This window comes from Porites lutea, chromosome 9, assembly GCF_958299795.1.
Source record: "Porites lutea chromosome 9, jaPorLute2.1, whole genome shotgun sequence".
In the NCBI taxonomy this organism is placed as follows: domain Eukaryota; kingdom Metazoa; phylum Cnidaria; class Anthozoa; order Scleractinia; family Poritidae; genus Porites; species Porites lutea.
The window spans coordinates 25,513,600-25,532,256 of NC_133209.1; the positions used below are offsets into that span (position 1 = coordinate 25,513,600).

Consider the following 18,657-nt stretch of genomic DNA (forward strand, 5'->3'; position numbering starts at 1 on the left):
GACCCACTCTTCTCGTGGCTCCGCCGCCAAAACAATATAGCACCCCCAGACAGTCGCACTCCCACGCTAATCGGCTAGTCATTTGGTGGAACGGAACAACTCTTGGCGGCAAATATATCAACTTCCTTTTTGGATACTTCCTTTAAACCCTATGGTTCTGAGAAATTTAAGACCTTCAGCTTATTAATTTTTTTATTTAAGGAGGAAAAACAATATCAGGTCTCCTTCAGAAGCAAGAGCAGAAGAGTTTTCCTTCTTTACTTTTCGCTTCCTTCTTCCTCTTTCCCCTCGCAACGCCTAACCCATGCCAGGCTAGAAAAATAGCATTAACCGAGACAATTTCAACGAAACAAAATGTCTACTACTACATTCAGTTTTAATGTAGACGTTAGGTTCTACTTTCTGAGTCTTTAAAATTTTTGACACGTTTTAAAAACAGCTTTTTGGCGAACGTATAAAGTTCTACATCAAGCGAGTTCAAATGTTTTACTGCCTGTGAGACGGAATCGTTCAGCTTTGGAAAAAGCTTCCCCGCCTTTGTCTCGTTACTTCCCACCTGCTTAAAGGGGGTCAAAAATTTCAACCCAAAAGTCTTCTCAAACAAAAACTGACTTTCTTCTTGGTATTCCATGAGGGCAAAGTAAGCCATTTTTTGAAGATTCCTTTTGGCACTTTGCAAAATGATCTCATTCCGTTTTGACTTTGGCATTGCACGTGTGTCATAACAGTTTACCAGCCTTAAATCAGCGAGCATTCTACTTTGACGGTTAATAGCAAGATTCCAAGGACATCCCATAAAATCTTTCAACGTAATTTCGCTGAGATTTTTTCCAGCGAAACATGGTGGAAGTTCATCCCTTGATGGAGAGCGACCGTTGCAACGAAGGGAAGCCCCGCTCCACGTCGAAGAAGTATTGCGGACGAATGAAAATTCGCTCAGGAATCGTGAAACAGGTTCTCGAATTATTGTTACGTAAAAGAACGTCCGGTCTACATTTTTCCCTTCACGTGAATTCATATACCTCGAAACACATTCCTTGGTTTCTGTCCAATCCGCGTGAAGTCCACACGGCCAACCTAGATGATGTCTTGAAATCAGCCAAATTTTAGAGGAACCTGGTCTAAGGCACTTGAAGCGTTTTTTGCGTCGTATGTTGTGTGACATTTGTAATCTCTGTCTTTGACAAGGTCTCTCGATGTCCAAGTTCCTGACTAGCTGAAGACCAAACTGTGTTCCTCCAGTTTTTTGTATGTGCACGAAAACCATGACATCATTCCCCCTCATGTTAAACTTCTGAATGTGCAAAGTTGATTTATTTGTCCTTCTTATGTTGCTTTGACGGCGGAGGTTCCTTCCCAGTTCTAAAATATTCAGCTTGAACGACAAAAACAAAATTGACGCAATGACAACGAGGACAGCCCAAATGAAGACTGTTTTTAAACTGCATCGGCTCCTTACACCAACGCCACTAGGCATCACAGCAGTCGATAAACCTGCCGTTTCGTTTGACTGAACGGGATAAAAATGCTTTTAACGCTAAAGCAACGCTCCGGAACTCGTGTTTTTAAATCGGAAATATCATTCTCGTGACACTGTTTCCATTGATAGGTTCTCCCTTGTTATCCCTGCTTTGTCGGAAAATAACACGAAGATAGTCATGCAAGCTCGCGAGAGCTGGAGAGTCTAAAATTGTCCCCAATACGCAAGAAGCAAGGTGAATGAAATATAAAATGTGAAATGCTATACTCCTTCAAAAGTGAAGTTTACGTTTGGCAGGGTTTCGGGGGCAGGGTTTCCGTACAAGTGGCTCTGACCCTAAGCCCAATTAATTTATCTCGATATTACATCCAATTAATTTATCACATACTTTATCTCTAGGAACAACAGCTTACTAAAAGGTTCTTTGTTTGTGCAGCTGCCAAAGTAATATCAACTTATTTGCCAAAGTCATGTTGTTTTAACATGTTAGGAATCACTGTGGCGCCACCACATGGAAAAACTGCGAATTTGTTAAAAGTTTGAACTTGAGCGATGGATTGGGAAGCGGGGGGGGGGGGGGAATGCCAAGTAAGGTGGGGGGAGTGGGAAGGCAGTCCAAAATGGTGGCAAATAGCCCGGTAATAATCTGGCCACCATTTTTTTCATTTGCTTAATCCGCCTCATGAAAGCGTGTCAAGTCAACCAGTTCACCGGAATGTTTCCGCATGTTTCGCATTACCTGGCCAACGTTTTAGATGGTAAGGCTCTTTAGAAGAAATTTAGAAGTATTTGAATTCTGCAGATGCAATCGAGGCCGATAGCTACGGTTATGAACAAGATTAATTGACGTCACCAGGGCTTTTCCCTGCGTCATATTTTAAAAACCGCTGCGTCTTTGGTTATTAGACAGAGATCACCTGTAAGTCGCTTGCATGGCTCCTGACTAAGTTAAGGTTCTCCCTCAGGACGAGGGCAAGGCGGGGGGGAGGGGGGGGGGGGGCGTCTAATCAGGCGCAATGGTAGCCTGGGACCAGGCTCCGCAGTGGGGAAAAAAATGCGGGGCCTGGTCCCAGAGTAGCGTATGTACCAAGCGTAATGGTGATTAGGTGTTTCGCCACGTCCCTAGTGTATGAGAGCACAGGCATCCCAAACTCAGTAATTATGTGACAGCATGTTAAAAATTAAATATGCATCTGCTAATATTGCATAACGTAGCGTTTTATAGGGTTTTATATGGGAAAAATAAAATAGAAAAAATAGCGCCTTATCTTAGCTTATCGCGATCGTGTAGCAGAGAATTAAAATAAACTTACTTTCGTTTGTTCCTGTGTCGTTTTATAGCCCAAAACGTTTCAAAACGTCACAGGAACACCAAATACCGCAAAAGTACGTTTATCTTAATTCTTTGCTACACGGTAAGCTAATTAAGATAAGGCAATATTTTTTTCCCATATAAACTCTACAAAACGCCACGTTACGCAATATTAGCAGATGCATTAATTTTTAACATGCACTCACATATTGAGTTTGAGACGCCTGTGATGAGAGTCTGGCTCAGGCTAGTAAGAAGGAGAGGGGGGAATCGAAATCATTGTGATCCGAGGTCCGTGGTCTAGCTTGGTGGACAGTTAGAAACCCATAATACTAGCCTAGCTATTTAAGTCTCCTTTTGTAGCACGGAACAATGTTATTCAGGTTGAACTAAAAGGTCAACGAGAGTTCGTTCATGTGTTTCTGCAAACTTTACCTTGACTCCGAATCAGAGATGGTGAGATAGCAAGCGCGCGCGCGATCGGACCAGCCGCGAGAAGCCCTCAGTCACACACGAGTGGTCATTTTCTTCTTTCTCGCATTCTCGGGGGACTACTATTCGGCGGACATCTCTCCAGCCTCGTTCCCTGGTTCCTATTCTACTCGTTCGCCGAAATGAGATAGAGAGGGAGACGAGTAGAAGTGGACCCTGAAAACAAGGTTGACATCTCTCGAGAACGAACACTTAGGGCACACTTAGGGTCAGTTTTCATGGAGGTGGGGGACCCTAAGGGGCTGAGGTAATTCGCTGAGGTGGAGCCGGGGTAACCCACCTGTCCATATAATATAGAAAGAACCTTTAAATACAGAGGTTCACTCAACGCGTAAATAAAACCCACTGGTTCTTTCTAGCCGGATCTCTAATGTAGAGATGGTAATGCCAGACGTCGCTTGAAGTGGGAATTAAAACAAAACTGAATGCAAGGCTAGCAATACGACAAAGGGCCGTTTTATTTGAGGCCAATATTTCGGCTAACAAAATAAGCCTTCCTCAGGGCAAGAGCTACACTTAAAAAGAATCCCATAACGGCTCCTAATTTGAATTTAAATTTACATGAGATTAATGATAAACTAAAAATAAAAACAATAGCTAACATGATAGATAGGTAAATAATTATAAAATAAAGTGATCGATAAGTTACAGTTCAACGTTTGTCCTTACGGTTTAAACCATCTGGTGAAAGAGTTTTCCCTCTGTTTAGGCGGTAAGCTTCTCTTGCTTTACGGCGTGACATGCCAAGTGTAGGTTGACGTTCAAGTGGAATAAGTTCTATGGTCACCCTACCTATCATGTAAACGTGATTAAATTAAAATGAGAGATAATATGGACAGGCGGATTACCTCAAATACTTGGAGTCCCCCACCTACATGTAAGCAGGCCCCAACCTCGTTCCCAGGGTTCTCTCCTACCCGCCCTCTCTCGCTCCGTAGGGCGGATAGGAGAGAACCCTGGGAACGTGGTTGAACCGGCCCTTAGTGGGTGCCGGCCTTGGAGAGTTGAGTGTACACTGAAATAGCACTCCATACATCATTACAATACGGCAGGTTTGTTTTATTTTTTGGTGATTTGAGTCCAATATAAATATCGCAAACGATGTATTTCATATAACTTTGGATGGCTACTATTCTAAAAAAAGTTCAAAATTGTTTTAAATCCTTTCAAAGTTCTTCCCTACATCTGGGGGCCATGGATGGATCAAAAAGTCACTTCAGGCGTCCTCTTCATTTTTTCGCATTTTTACTCGCCTCGGACGATATATTAAATTCTCAAATGGAACACTCGCTACCACAACACGCGAACAGTTTACACAGGCACGCGACTTAAACCACAAATACAACGAAATGTAACGAACATATCCGCCAGCAGACAAAACGCAAGTAAGAATGTTGCTATAAAGCTTGCTGATACAGACGACAGTGCACGCGATACTATGAAAGATAACAACAGCTTCGAGCGAGGAGAAGTGAACGTGACGACGCCACAATGGCTTTCTGCAAAGATTGAGTGCGTTTTTTTTTTTGTCTTTATAACAATAAATTATGCTACTCTTGCTCCGGTCCATGGTCCAGCAGTGGTTAGCTACTTGAATTTTCCGCCGCGACCTCCGCTGTCCCGATCCCTGCCAGATCTCCCACTGGATCCAGCATTACCACCGCCGCTGTTAGATCCAAATCCCCCTCCGCGGTTGCTCGAGCGGGATCCAGTTCCTCCACGGCCAACTTGACCACCGCCTCCGCTCGCGCCGCCACGCGCGTTTCCACGAGCACCTCCACTACCCCCTCGACGATTTCCGCCAGAACCGCGCCCAACTGTACCACTAGGCTTCTTTTCTTCTATGTTGATTTCATGGTTACCAATTTTGATCGGCTGGATAAAACAAAAACAACATCAGCAAAATAAAGATTAGCTAGTCACTCTGAGGTTCCGAGTGAGTATGGTGTTGTAAAGAACTTTACGATGGGACTGGCTATTGTGAAGTTGCGCAGGGAACTGAGTAGACTGGCCCACAAGACGAGCCCAATATTTTTCTCGAGCGCGAAGCGCGAGCGGGAGATTTTTTTATGTTTACTGCGGCATGAAAGCGAGTGAGAGAGCGGGGGTTCGACTTGTTTCCCCTGCAGAAAATCGCATCAAATGGCGGCATTTTGGCGCGAACTATTTGCGTCCCCGTCGCGTGTCAGACTGGATGGAGCTGTGGCCTACTACCGGAACCGGAAATGAGAAGCGAAGGACTTTAAGAAAGACCAGGAACAGGGTCAGAATTCGTCCCCCAAAACAGTCCCATAATGCCATTCGACACACCACTGACCCAGTCTCACCAGCGAGGTAACCTAAACATGACCAACAAACGCTGCAAGTTTTCCCACCGTGGACTTTCCTACGTTTCCAATTTTCTTTGACTAACTGCTATATTTAACGATCAGAGAATGAGCTGTTTGGGTTTCACACTCACTCTGTTGCTAAGGATTTGTTCCACTGGTTCAGGGCTGTTGAAGATGACAAATCCAAAGTTCTAAAAACAAGTCACAACAATCAGTAACATAAAAACAAACTCGTGGTAGTCAATAGCATTTACGAGAGTAGAAGGAAAGAAAAAGGAAAAAAACTCAGTAGAAGAACGTAATTAGCCCATGACTATGGGCGGGTTATTACAACAAAGCCAGACTTAAACCGGCGGCCCAAAAATTTTGTTCTATTTTGATAATTTGTCGCAAATTATTTAAGTGGACTGCCCCTAAACAGGCTTCTCCACATTGGTACAGGTAGTTAGCTTACATTACAAGATGTCATGAAAAATAAATGCGTAACATTTAAACACACATGTCTCTTTATGTTTGTATACCTTGGGGTTGAGTCGTATTTCCAGTATCGTTCCATACTCTTCAAAGAAGACAACAAAGTACACTTCAGACAGTATTACATAAAGTAAATATTTTAACTACATTTGTAAGGGGAAAAGTCCCAAGATCAAGAAAAGCTTTTGTAGGTAGGTAAAGTACTTGAAATTCACTTAGTTTACTGATAACAGTACACTGAGTCTTGAATTCATCTCCTGATGAACTTGGTACCTGCACGCAACGGTGTTTGTTTGCTGGGGGGTGTTCTAGGGGCGTGTCAACAATAGAATTCTCCCCCTTCCCTCCCACCCCCCTCAAATATGATAAGAGACTTTTAGATTCGAGGACGAGGATGAACACAAGGAAAAGATTTGCCTTCAAGTTTTTTTTCTCATATTTAAAAAAAAATAGACACCCCGGAAAGCTCCATTGTACTTTTTGTCACCAGAAGAGTTAGCACAGTTATTATTTTTTTGAAGGTGGTTAAGCCCCCAACCGATTGCAAAATGATAAAACTTTTAACATTTGATGACTTGTTCCCGCCACAACGCCATTCACGCTAAAACCTGCAACAGAATGACGACTTTAAAAAGTAGTTCGTCTTCCCGCCAAAGTAATGCTGGATCACGCGTGCGCACTACTTCGCTTTGAGAAAATCTCGTTCTCGAAGTCGTCCTCTTCTTTAAATCTACAGGTCTCTAACACTATATACACGAGTTAAATTGCACGGAGGCAACCTAATGCGCAACCAACTGCTTTGCATTTTCTTCTCATCCCAGTTTCTTCTTTCAAATTCATAAAGCAGCCAAATACAGGAAATACAAAGCACTAACTAATCCAATGAAACATGCATTGCAGGCTATGGGCAACTTGGACGTAAGTACTCGTTGAATACTTACTTGCAAACACATTTCGCACTTCATCATCCTTGACATTATTAGGTAGGTTGCCAATAAACACCTGATGATTATCAGGGGCATTCCTTGCACTCATCCTTGCCTCTCTAGTGCCTGGGCCTCCACGGGTTTCCTTGGACTGGCGGGCTGAAGGAGGCTGGGGTCTAGGCGGTGGTGTAAACATAGTCTGGGCAGGAGCCTGGTGCCAAAATTATTAAGCATTGGAAAAGGAAGAAGCACAAGGATGTTTAATATTGAAGATCAGAATAAGGCGATGTATACAGCTGTATAGATGTACTTATGTTGGTGCCAAAGAATTTACATCAATCCACCATTTGGTAAAATAAAAGGAATTTGTGTTTGTGCTGATGAGCATGCTAGCAATGTCCCATTTTAAATGTGTAACATAAAGTAAGCAAGTATAAGCATGTGAGCAGAAGAAGGAAAATTATTCCACTTTATGGAGCACTGAAAGAGACATTGTCTCTTGCAATGTGCATGCTTTACTGCGCTATTTATGCTTATACTTGCTCCATGTGTAAACCACCATTTAACCTTTCAAAATCAATACAGTGCACATAAAATCACCAGTCTCAAACCTCACCGGTTGTGGCTGTCGGGCGGGGCGTGAGTTTGTGGTGGGAGCTGTGTTAGTTGGAGCTGCCGGTGAGCGGGATGCGGCAAGTGCAGCCCAGGTCTTTGGTTTCTCTTGAGCTGAAATCAACATCATATACAAAAAAGCTACAATGGAACCTCTACTCAGGGGACACCCGCGGGACTAAGGCAAGTGTCCCTTGAATGGGGATCCTTATATAATATCTGCTTACAGCTGTACCATTACATTGCAGTACGAGTGATAACTCCAAAACGATCCAAAAGGATCATAAATGTTGACTTATTTTATTTGCCCAAGTGTACAATTTTTTTTTATAGATTTTAGAAACTAAGAACCAGCTTCAAATTTTCGGCTAAACACGTTCTTGATAGTGGGGGCCTAACTGGAAAATTTAAACCTAACAGGTTCTTAAAAGCCAGGTTCTTAATCACAGGTTTTTACTGTATTACGTGTGAACAATCCTTGAATGTAGGTACCTGGCTCTGTAGGTTCACCCATTACATCCTCTAAAGGTGCCTCTGGCTCAGTCCTTGCTCCTTCAGGTCCTTCTGTGTCATCAACCTCAGGCTGCTCTGGTTCAAATGAAGTCTCACCAGACTGATCATTTGCAGGCGATGCTTCCTCCTCTTCTTCAGGCAACTGAATTACAGCAGAAGTCTCTCTAACAGGTTCCTGGTTAGCAATTTGAGGGAATAGATTATCCTTTAATAAAATGAATGACAGACATACCCTGGCTTTTTCAAGTATCACCCCCTTCCATTTAACGTCAGCTGAACAGACAGTGGCTCAAAGTGAGTCAAACAAACATCTTTAAGCAAACATTTTGATTTCACGAGTGAACATTTTGCAATACAAATTTGAGAAAGAAAGAAAACATTCTTAGTTTGCGGCAAAATAAAGTGATTCATGAACTAAACATTATGAGAGGAGGAAACTGGCTTTCATATCAGCCTCTGGCCTTTGGTTTTGTGTAGAATCTATGTGCACTTTCGCTGCACACTTGCACTCTACTAGGTTAGCAAAGAGAATAAGTTCCTTCTATTCCCTCCACTGGGGATAATAATAATATCTGTTTTCAGGCTATAAAAATATGCATTACAAGCAACCTACAGTATTATGTTTCTTACCTGTGGATGTTTGTCGATGACGACTTCTTGAAGTTCAAGTGATTCTTCACCTTCATCATCATCTTCCTCATCCAGCAGTGGTTCCTGGTTCAACAATGCTGTCGAACTGTGTCACAAAACAACTTAAAAGTTAGTATTTGTTAAAAAATGTGAAATTCTCTCATTGATTGGTTACTTCAAGGTCACATGTACATGTAGCCTGCAACTACAGCCATCTCTGCTTGCTCCTTGCCTTTAGGGACATTTTGCAGAGAGATGTTTGCACCTCAATGACAGAAATGCCATAGTGATAATGTAAAATCTGTCCAGAAACTGGTCAGGAACTCTGATTGGTCAACATAGATTATATTCTTTTAGTTATTGTTTACGCACGATAGAAGAAGACAGAGGTCAAATGTAAATGCGATATGTATAATAAATCTATTGTAACACAGTCAACAATTTTATTGTGGAATTTATTATTCTCTTGAGTTTTGGTTCCGCTCTTTCACAGGGGAACTCAAACTCTGAGATAACAGACCAGAAACATAAATTCAAAGAAATTTACGTAAATTTGGAACCCCATGATTACCAGATTATCTAAACATTGATTTACATTATCAGTATAGCATTGTAATTGAGGCACAAACGTCCTCTCTGTGAAACATCTAAGTGGCAAGGAGAGAGGAGAGATGGCTGTATTGGCAGGCTACGTCACATGACATCTAACAATAAAACTGTTTTTAAGCTGGCAAAATTGCAAAATCTTTGACACCATAAGATAAAAATGCAATTTGTCACACATGGAATTTGATTTTGGAGGCCCTTCAAAGTGAATTTCAGTGCATTTTGCAGAACCAGGTAAATAATTTTAGCCATCAGCGATGAGGATGACATTCCAGTGGCTTTAAATTCTTGATGGAAGGAATTCTAAGTTGTTGCACATTTTGCTGTGTACTCATACAGAATACAACCAATCAAATACAATCTCGTAGGACTTTCAGCGGCACAGGTGAAAATAGGAAACAACTACTAAGAAGCAAGGAAATTTCATATTACCCATTGGTTTGTCCTGACTCGGTATAGTACAAATTTTCACTTGGAATGTCTTGCACAATAGCCTGCTCCTGGTTGGTTTGATCATAACTGCTGACGTTATTCACTGGCACCTGTTGTGGGTGCTCTTCTTCACCTTCCGAATCTACAAAAATGTCAAAAACATAGGATCATGAGTTTTCTCACACCATATTTATTGTTCATAAGCACAGAACAATAACTTGAACTCAAGACTTCTGAAGAGAGGTGGATTGTTCCAGAGCAAGTCTGCTAAGTACCATCCCCAATTTGCAGGTCATTGAGAAACAGGCCAAGAGTGAGATCATCATACAGTCCCTTCTACTATGGAAATGCCAAGTGGCCCTGTTCATTCAAGGAAAATCACATTCTGAGATATAATCTCATGGGATTCCAGAATTGACAGGGAGGATCTTGCTCAGATCAGACTGCAAAGTGTGGAATAAGATTGTCCAGAGCATCCCAACTGAAAGGGCCAGATGATGATGATGATGATGATGATGATGATGAAGTATTTTTCACGCTTGAGTCCAGCCAGACTACCAAACTGGAACTTTATTATCATGCTTGAAGTGTCTCAGTTCAAATGACAACACTATTGGGCAGTTTATCAATTCATTGACATTGTTTTCTTCACTGTTCCTGATCAGTTAAAAGGCATGAAACAATGGAACTAAAATTGCTGTTTGAAAAAGGGTGCTCTTGGTGAAATTTGCCAACAATATCTTTTACCCTTTAACTTCGACAAACCATGAATGCAAAAGAAGGATGGTGGAAAAGTATTAGTCAAGAACTGTTCTCATTCTTTACAAGTAATGGAAACACTATTGCTTCTTCTTGTTACTTGCACAAATCAGCCCTAATTAACGCACTTTCGTCTTCAAGTAACCTCCACTACCAACAGTCATTGACAGCTGATGTTCACTATCACAGAGCTTAGGTCCATCCAGCGTCTCTCCATGATTCTTGCTATACTTTGGCAATGCTTTATTAAAGGAAACTATGTACCTTGGCTGAGAAAGTTCATGTGTATTTCAACTTACCAACAGTTCCATCAGCTGGTTCATCACTAGTATCTTCTGAAAACACCTCATCTTGGTAGCGGAATATGTCATTGTGAACATAATACCTTTTTGGACCCTGGCAAAAATATCATCAGAGGATTGGAAATTAAAGGGGTCCTCTTACATTTTACAAGTAAGCCAGCCATTGGAATAAATATATACATTATTAACTAAATAAAGATTTACTCCTCATTTTTCTGTGTTTGAGAGCTATACAAACAAGATAGATCATTACATTCGTTTTCAAACTCTTGTGAGAGAGCAAAATGCTCATGGGAAGGGGAACACCATGATATCGTCCTTGTTACAGCAGCAATTTCCACTTTACCCTGCTGAAACCAAGATGGTGGCCTCTTGAAAATAGTGATTAATCTAAACAATAATATAGCATTAAAACAACAATAACATGTACATATTTTGAACAAACATATTGGCTCACTGTCATTAAGTGGAGAAATAAACAATTTTATTGATCGATTGATTGTATTATAACAGTAAAAGTACTGACCTCGCCAGGAGCCAAGACAAAGGTCTGCATGAATCTTCGCATGGGCTGTCCATCGTTAGACAGTTCACCAGACACCTGCATAAAGAGGTGGTATGCTTTTTAATACAAAACCTGAATAAAGACACTTGGATCATCTCAAACAATCTGAACCAAAAAGCTCTTGTAGTCTGAGGATAGCTACAGTGTTTGCAAATCAATAATTTTCCACAGCATTTAGATTCTTATTAACTGTTCAAGTCCCAAAAGTGACCAACATAAATTTTCTCCTCACAATAACGACAGATCATGAAGAGACAAGGTTACCTGCACCAAAGGAAAAATGTTTTGATCTTCTATCAAATTCTCTCAACTACAGTAGAAGTTCTCCTCAAGGACACTCTTGTAAGTGGACAACTCTACTAATATAGCTGCCTTCACAAAACCCTGTTTTTCTCAACTTTTATACAACCTCTGTATTTTTACATTCCCGTAAGTGGCCAGCTCCAGTTACAGACATCGTTTTTCGTATCCTGAGGATGTCTGCTTACGAGAGTTCCCACTGTAATTTCTCACAGTAATGTACCAAAATAAGTCTGGAGAATTTGTAAGTTGATACTGGGGCTTGAAGGGTTGGGTTGGATCACAATAGCAACCAGAGGATACAACATACGAAAATTTCACCTATTCATGAAGACTTCCTTTTTATATAAACAAAAATGAAATACCAGGTGTGCTATCATGCAAAAAATGAAAAAAAAAATGTTATCTTTGCACCTTTTGCAGCAAAAATTTTTTTTTTATAGTGAAATGGTTTGATATTTCATTCGGGTTTACAATGTATATGTTGTGGTTCAAATTTATCCTTGGTTTAAATTTTATTTTCCTTTGTTTTGGGGTATGGTAATGTATGATAATGAGTTTGAAACAAAGGAAAATAAAATTTAAACCAAGGATAAAACTGAACCACAACCTAAATAATAAGGGGAACATTACATGACTTCTTGGAGAAAGGAAATTCTAATTCTAATGTTATCTTAACACCTTCTGCAACAAAAAAATGCTTTATTGTGAGAAGGTTTGGTATTTCGTTGGGGTTTACAGGGTACACAATAAGGAGAACAGTACAGCTGGACTGCTTGGAGAAATATATTTCTCTTCTCACTATGAAAAAAAACATTTCCCTTGTTTACTGCATTCACTTGTGGAATATTCTTCAACACTCAAAGACAATATTGTGTATCTCAGTGCCGCCATGTAATATCTTCTATTGAGAAATATTTGTTTTATTCATTATTAGTGTCAAAAGGGAAAAGAAAAAAACAGAGTGCTGATCCATACTAACCTGTACTACCACCCCTCCTCCCACAGTAGAGTGGCTGTCCACTTGTCTGATTTTTGTGTGACAGTCATGGAAATTTAGTTCCTTGATCTTGCTGTAGATTGCCTAAAAAAATAAGAACTCAAAGCTTGAGAAAGCAAAAACAAAATTAAAGACAAAGTCCCGTTTGCCACCCCATTTTCATTACAGTTGTGACTCTGATGGTCTTTGCTGACCACATTCTAAGTATTTTCCTTGTCAAAAACATCACATAAAGGTACACCATTAATTTGTGACCTCTCAAACAAAAGTATACACTAATGATAATCCTTTAAACGTTAGAAAACTATCGGATAGCTAATGGTTTGTCCTAAAGTTCTAACGCTTTGCCCTGACCTTCTAACAGTTTGCCCAGCGCTCTAACGGTTTGTGCTAACTGTGAAAGGTTTGACTCCAAGAGTCGTTGAGTGTTCCAAAGGATTGTAAAACACACATTTGACTTTCTTGGCATTTTAAACAATATAGTCATAATATTTGAGGCACAGTGTACATTCATCAAGGCCCTATTTGTTACTCCTGATATTCCATTGTAAGATTACAACTGAATATCTAGGGTCACTTAATTTAATTTAATAAATTATTTATTAAATTTTCCCTTTGATTCACAAGCAGGTACAAGGTAAAGGGAAGGAGAATCCAGGATTTTATCAGAATTCACCTATTGCTTTATTCCATTACTACCAGCCAATAATATCACCTAGTGTGCCTTACCCAAACCAAGATTGGCCAACAGCCCATGTCAAGTTACTCACCCATGGCAACAGAAGATCAAGCACTTACATGACCCAGCAATCATGAACAAATGATCATGTTTGCATGGGACAACAGCCTTAACAAACACCCCATGCTGTGTTCCCCAACATTAAAAGCAAAAAAATCACAACCTTCATTCAACCTGGGTGAAGAATTGAGCTCAGGTTATGTACATGCACATTTGAAGCAATTATTGTCTTAACAGCTATCTAAATAGCCACTCAAAAGTAAACGAGCCACAGCCCATGTCAAGTTACTCACCCAGGGCAACAGAAGATCAAGCGCTGACATGACCCAGCAATCATGAAAAAATGATCACGTTTGCATGGGTCAACAGCCTTCACCAACACCCCATGCTGCATTCCCCAACATTAAAAGTTAAAAAATCACAACCTTCATTCAACCTGGGTGAAGAGTTGAGTTCAGGTTATGTACATATATATTTGAAGTAATTATTGTCTAAACAGCTATCTAAATAGCCACCCAAAAGTACTAGTAGTACGAGGGTAAAAAACAAGACAGATCTGAGTTGAATGAATCCAACTCGCAAGAAAGCTTCTCAGGTTTATGTATGAGGTTTTCTATTCGCATTACTCCTGTTATATTACAAAAGCCTGTATAAAGCAAGTAGCATCTCATACCTCTTGACCAATCACAGGGGGTTCAGAGGGTCCATTTTCAGCCCTCCCATGTAGAAACCAGGACTGCTTGGTATAAAACCTGAAAATTGTGACCAAGAAAATGCACCTCAAAACTTTGTTACTTTCCACACTGAGGGAATATACATCTTTGTTTTTGCAATTTAATGGCAGCTCATCAAAGGCCTTTGTCACATTTACATCTCGTTTTGGAGTGAAATTTTTTATACAGATGTAGGAAGAAAACAGGTGTGGTACAGTACTGTAAATAATCTTAGGACCATCGTTTGTTGAGATTGATCCCCAAAAAATTTTGCTACCATGGCAACATGACCTAACAATTTCTCCTCTCTATTTCATCCACTACTAATGATAAGGTAAGTAAAGGCGCACATGAACCAAAGGCCCAAACAGCCAGAGCTTATACTGGTTTCCGTAGCATGAAGCATAACTAGAAGTATTGCTACTCCCCCCTGAAAGGGATGCTAGTCCATTGCAGGGTTACCCCCCCAGCAGTATGTCGCCAGTACCCATGGAGACGTGCGTGGCCGAGCGGTTAACACCTCGAACTCTGGATCTGGAGGTAAGGGGTTCAAGCCTCGCCATTCCCATTGTTTCCTGAGACAAGGAACTTTACTCCACTTTGTCTCTCTTCACCCAGGTGTATAAATGGGTACCAGCGACACCCACCACTAATAATGATAAAAAATTCATAATACCTGTGGATCTGAACTGGTTCTTGATTAAGGAGGGTGTAATACTGCCGGACAAATTCTCGCCCAACACATTGTGGAGATGGTACAGTCACCATCGTTTATTGAGCTAAAAGAAAACAGTGCAAATTAATACCTTATTATAGGAAATTAACGCTCCATGAAATTAAGATACTGGAAATTAACGTGACTTAAATTAATGCAAATTTAATGGAAAATGACTTCTGAATGATGAAAATTATTGTGAAAGAGAGGGTAGCATTTCAAAATGAAAGAAATCAATGCGACGTTCACAAAGAAACGAAACTTGTTGAGAGAAGAGGAACAAAGTTAAATATATAATCAGAAATAAACACTTTGTTCATGTTACTTTCCCTAAAAGTACGAAGGGGGTCAAGCAAGGAATTCTCGCATACTTTGAGGTTTCTTCACAGTCTTACTAAGACCAAACTAATGGAAACTAAGGTCGCAGAAATTAATGCTCCACTTAATAAATGGAGCGCAAACTAATGTTTATACAAATTAACGTGATTCATACTAATGCAGACTTTTTCTTTTTTTATCTTTTTTCTTTTTTTTCACTTCACCTCCTGTGGGCAGCATGAAATATCTCCTTTTCCCTTGTTAGTCTGCTTTTACATGTTAAAACTATTTGATGTGTAATAAATTGCTGTTGCTGTTTTTGTTTCTTGTTACACAAGAATTTGACTCAAAATAATGAAGTTAAAAAAATTTATCTCCCAGTTATTCAGACTCTATAATAAGATAATCTCATGGCATTTAAAGGCTGCATGGTACAAAGATGTTGGAACATCAGTGGATGTTCTCACATTCCTTGATTTTCATACATTTTGTTGTCACACTAATACCTTCCCTTTGGACATTGCTAAGGTTTTCAGGAAAAAAAGGCATGAAGCTATCAGTTTCAGTTAGCAAAACATTTTTGCCAGATGTCTTAGACTGAAAGTATTCAAATATTATGTGGTTGTGCTTTTCTAGATCTAGAGTATAAAATGAGACAATGGATTCTCACACAAACACTGCAGCTTTCACCACGCTTGCCTTTTTCCGTGAACTCCCACATCACTTGTGTGTGGATTGGTACACTATAATTATTATCAGTCAATTTAACTAGGATTTTTTATTACCCCCTAATGGGTTCAATTAAGAAACCATACTAATGATAAGGTCATATTGTATATTATGTATCCTGAAAAGTCAGTGAACAATATCAGACAATCAGAAACGAAATATAATAAAAACAGTACATTATGCTGTGCGTTGCTGAAAACTAACGTAATTTCTGTTTACACACTCATCGGTACTTCCTTTATCATGGCAATTTACAGTTGTACCTGGGAAACTCTTCACAAAGAGCCTAGCACGAGGATCTAAGCTCATTTTCCCTTAAATAATACATTTTTATCGGTAAATAACGCTCCTAAAGACGCCCTAAAAATTTACCACGCTGATGACCCTTACCAAACGCATTCCTGTACAAAATGATTTTTCAAGTGAGAAAAACTAACAATCTGAGTAATCAACCGGCAACTTCTTTATTTTCAACAGAAAAAGCGAAAATCGAGCGCCAAACAAATCAAAATTTTTGTGGCCTAAACCTTATGACGCCGGAGGAAATGACACATTTGTCAAATGAGGCTTTAACGGTAGATATTCCAAGCTATCATATAAGCAAGAGAAGTGGATTCCGAAGCGTTAAATACAACGATCAAGAGCGAATTGAAAAGACACAGCCCTTGGAAGGTATGAATTGCGCCGTTCGTTTGGTGCACGCCTGGCTCCACTGGCTGAAGCTACCTGAAATTTAGATGCTTTATGCAAGTTTACCTTCGTGAATCCCCGTAACTAGCAAAGTATAATCATCAGCAGCATTTCCACTTCCAAACCGCCGGATCGTAAGGTTATTCCATAAGTCAAATGGACAATTTTCCTTGTCTTTCGAACGAAATTTTCACCTCACAACTGCTCTAACAAAATCACATGTGCGAACATGCGCAGTAGTGACTTCTTTCGCAACTGCAACCCCAGACTTCTTCGGCTTTTTTGAAAAATCGAAGTCGAGGCTCTTCGATCCGCGTTTTGCTAGCCCAACAATTTCAAGGACTACTCAAGGACAAATTACAGTTTTCAAGGACTAAGATTTATTCTTTAACCCCCTCTTAAAAACCTTATTGGCTAAAACACTTAATGGAAGCTAATGAAATCACTATAGTCCGATTTTTACTTTGTCAGCCATGGTTGATCACATTAGGGCCGTTTATACGAGAAAAAATAAGCCGCGGCTTAGTCTGGCTTACATAAGTCGCGAAAGGAATCATTTTAGTTTTTACGACTACGGCTTACATAAGACGCGAACTGCTGGTATATTATGCCTCACGACGTAGTTTGTTTTGGTGCCTAGCGTATATTTGGGAAAAGCGAAACAATTGGCTTTGGTCTGGAAAATCGCCATATTTTAATTTCTTTTTCGTTTCAAAATAACATTTCGTTCAAGATTAGCGTTGGGCTGTTGCGAAACTTGTGGGGAAACCTCGACGAAAAGTTCGTCAGCGATCAATCGAGTGGTTTGAAAGAGATGTTCCAGGGATGCATATGGATGAGGTGGAGTTATTTGCAGGGTTGTAGCGGGCCACTTTTTCCCGCCACTTCAGCGCGCCAACCTGGTCCCCAGGGCGCTTTTCCCTGGCTTTGGATGTGGGCGGGAAAATTTGTTAAACTATATATTTTTTGTTTTATTCTTTTGTTTACTTCTTCATCTCCTTGCCATAAGGATCAGTTTACCGTGTCATATTTTTCTACAAGTTTAATTGTACTGATCCAGGTCTACAACTGGGAGATCCGGCACCACTCATTGGTTTGTTGCTGTGGACTTGCTGATATTCTATACTTTTCAAGGACCTTAACCGAATTCATGGACTTTTCAAGACGACTTCTAAAATTCAAGACCTTTTCAAGAGTGCACGAACCATGGCTTCCATCCCCCACGCACTGGCAGGCTAAGATAACTTAGGTTATATTCATACTTGGTCCTCGTCAGGAGCCAATTACCCTCGCTCCTGTGCTCGTGCACGGTACTCCCTGGATCGATGGGCACTAATGTGAACGCACCCTTTTTCAAGTTCTCACACCAGAATTCAGGTACAGTGCCCGTGCTTGAGAGACCTTGCACTGATGTGAGGCAAGTGGGTGCAATGTCCCTCGAGTGTGTCCACACATTTTTGTTGGTTCAAAGGCAATCTACTGCCCTGCACACCCTTTCCCTGCTACACCCATTTTTTCAAAATTGCGTCTGACAGGATGAAATGGAGTAAAAATGTATACAGGAAGGTGTGAACACACCACCATTTTGTCCTGGTACCCGTGCACTGGTACTCGGGCACCACCTGTGAACAGGCTCTAGGTCTACAAAAGATGAAGGCAATCAGGACCAGAGGCTGATCGACTGATAACGAAAGGTAGGGACCTATCAGGTGTCTTTCCTGTAGAGTTGACTGAAGAAGCAAATACTAAAAAAAAATAGGATCCCTAGCTTGTTCTTGGTTGTCTCATACTATCTAAAGCCAAAACTTTTGCATGCTAAAACACCTTAACAAGATATCAACATTTGTAGGCCACTTCTGAATTACATTCAGCTTCACTTTCAAAGCATGTTCTGGTGCTCATCTTTTCGTGTAGGAATAAGCTTTAGGGCACTTACCCAGTCCAGTCTAGTCGTAACGAGAATTTCACTATTAATCTGGACTATCCAGCTTGATCAGTTAATTCCTTATGGTATGCACTC

General features: G+C 40.5%; 1 protein-coding gene and 1 pseudogene across 1 annotated transcript; both read right to left on the reverse strand.

Moving 5' to 3' along the window:
* Nucleotides 1–222: 222 nt before the first annotated feature.
* On the reverse strand, nt 223–1,760 carry LOC140947845 (heparan-sulfate 6-O-sulfotransferase 2 pseudogene; annotated as a pseudogene).
* Nucleotides 1,761–4,322: 2,562 nt separating this feature from the next.
* On the reverse strand, nt 4,323–16,872 carry LOC140947786 (ras GTPase-activating protein-binding protein 1-like). Its single transcript, XM_073396979.1, has 14 exons — nt 16,704–16,872; nt 14,862–14,964; nt 14,146–14,224; nt 12,716–12,817; nt 11,395–11,469; nt 10,866–10,962; nt 9,808–9,949; nt 8,770–8,875; nt 8,119–8,314; nt 7,631–7,740; nt 7,030–7,225; nt 6,136–6,173; nt 5,746–5,805; nt 4,323–5,159 (listed from the first exon to the last, which is right to left on the reverse strand). Exons 2-14 carry the CDS (start codon nt 14,951–14,953, stop codon nt 4,872–4,874), a joined length of 1,581 nt encoding a protein of 526 aa, XP_073253080.1. The 5' UTR covers nt 14,954–14,964; nt 16,704–16,872; the 3' UTR covers nt 4,323–4,871.
* Nucleotides 16,873–18,657: the final 1,785 nt, after the last annotated feature.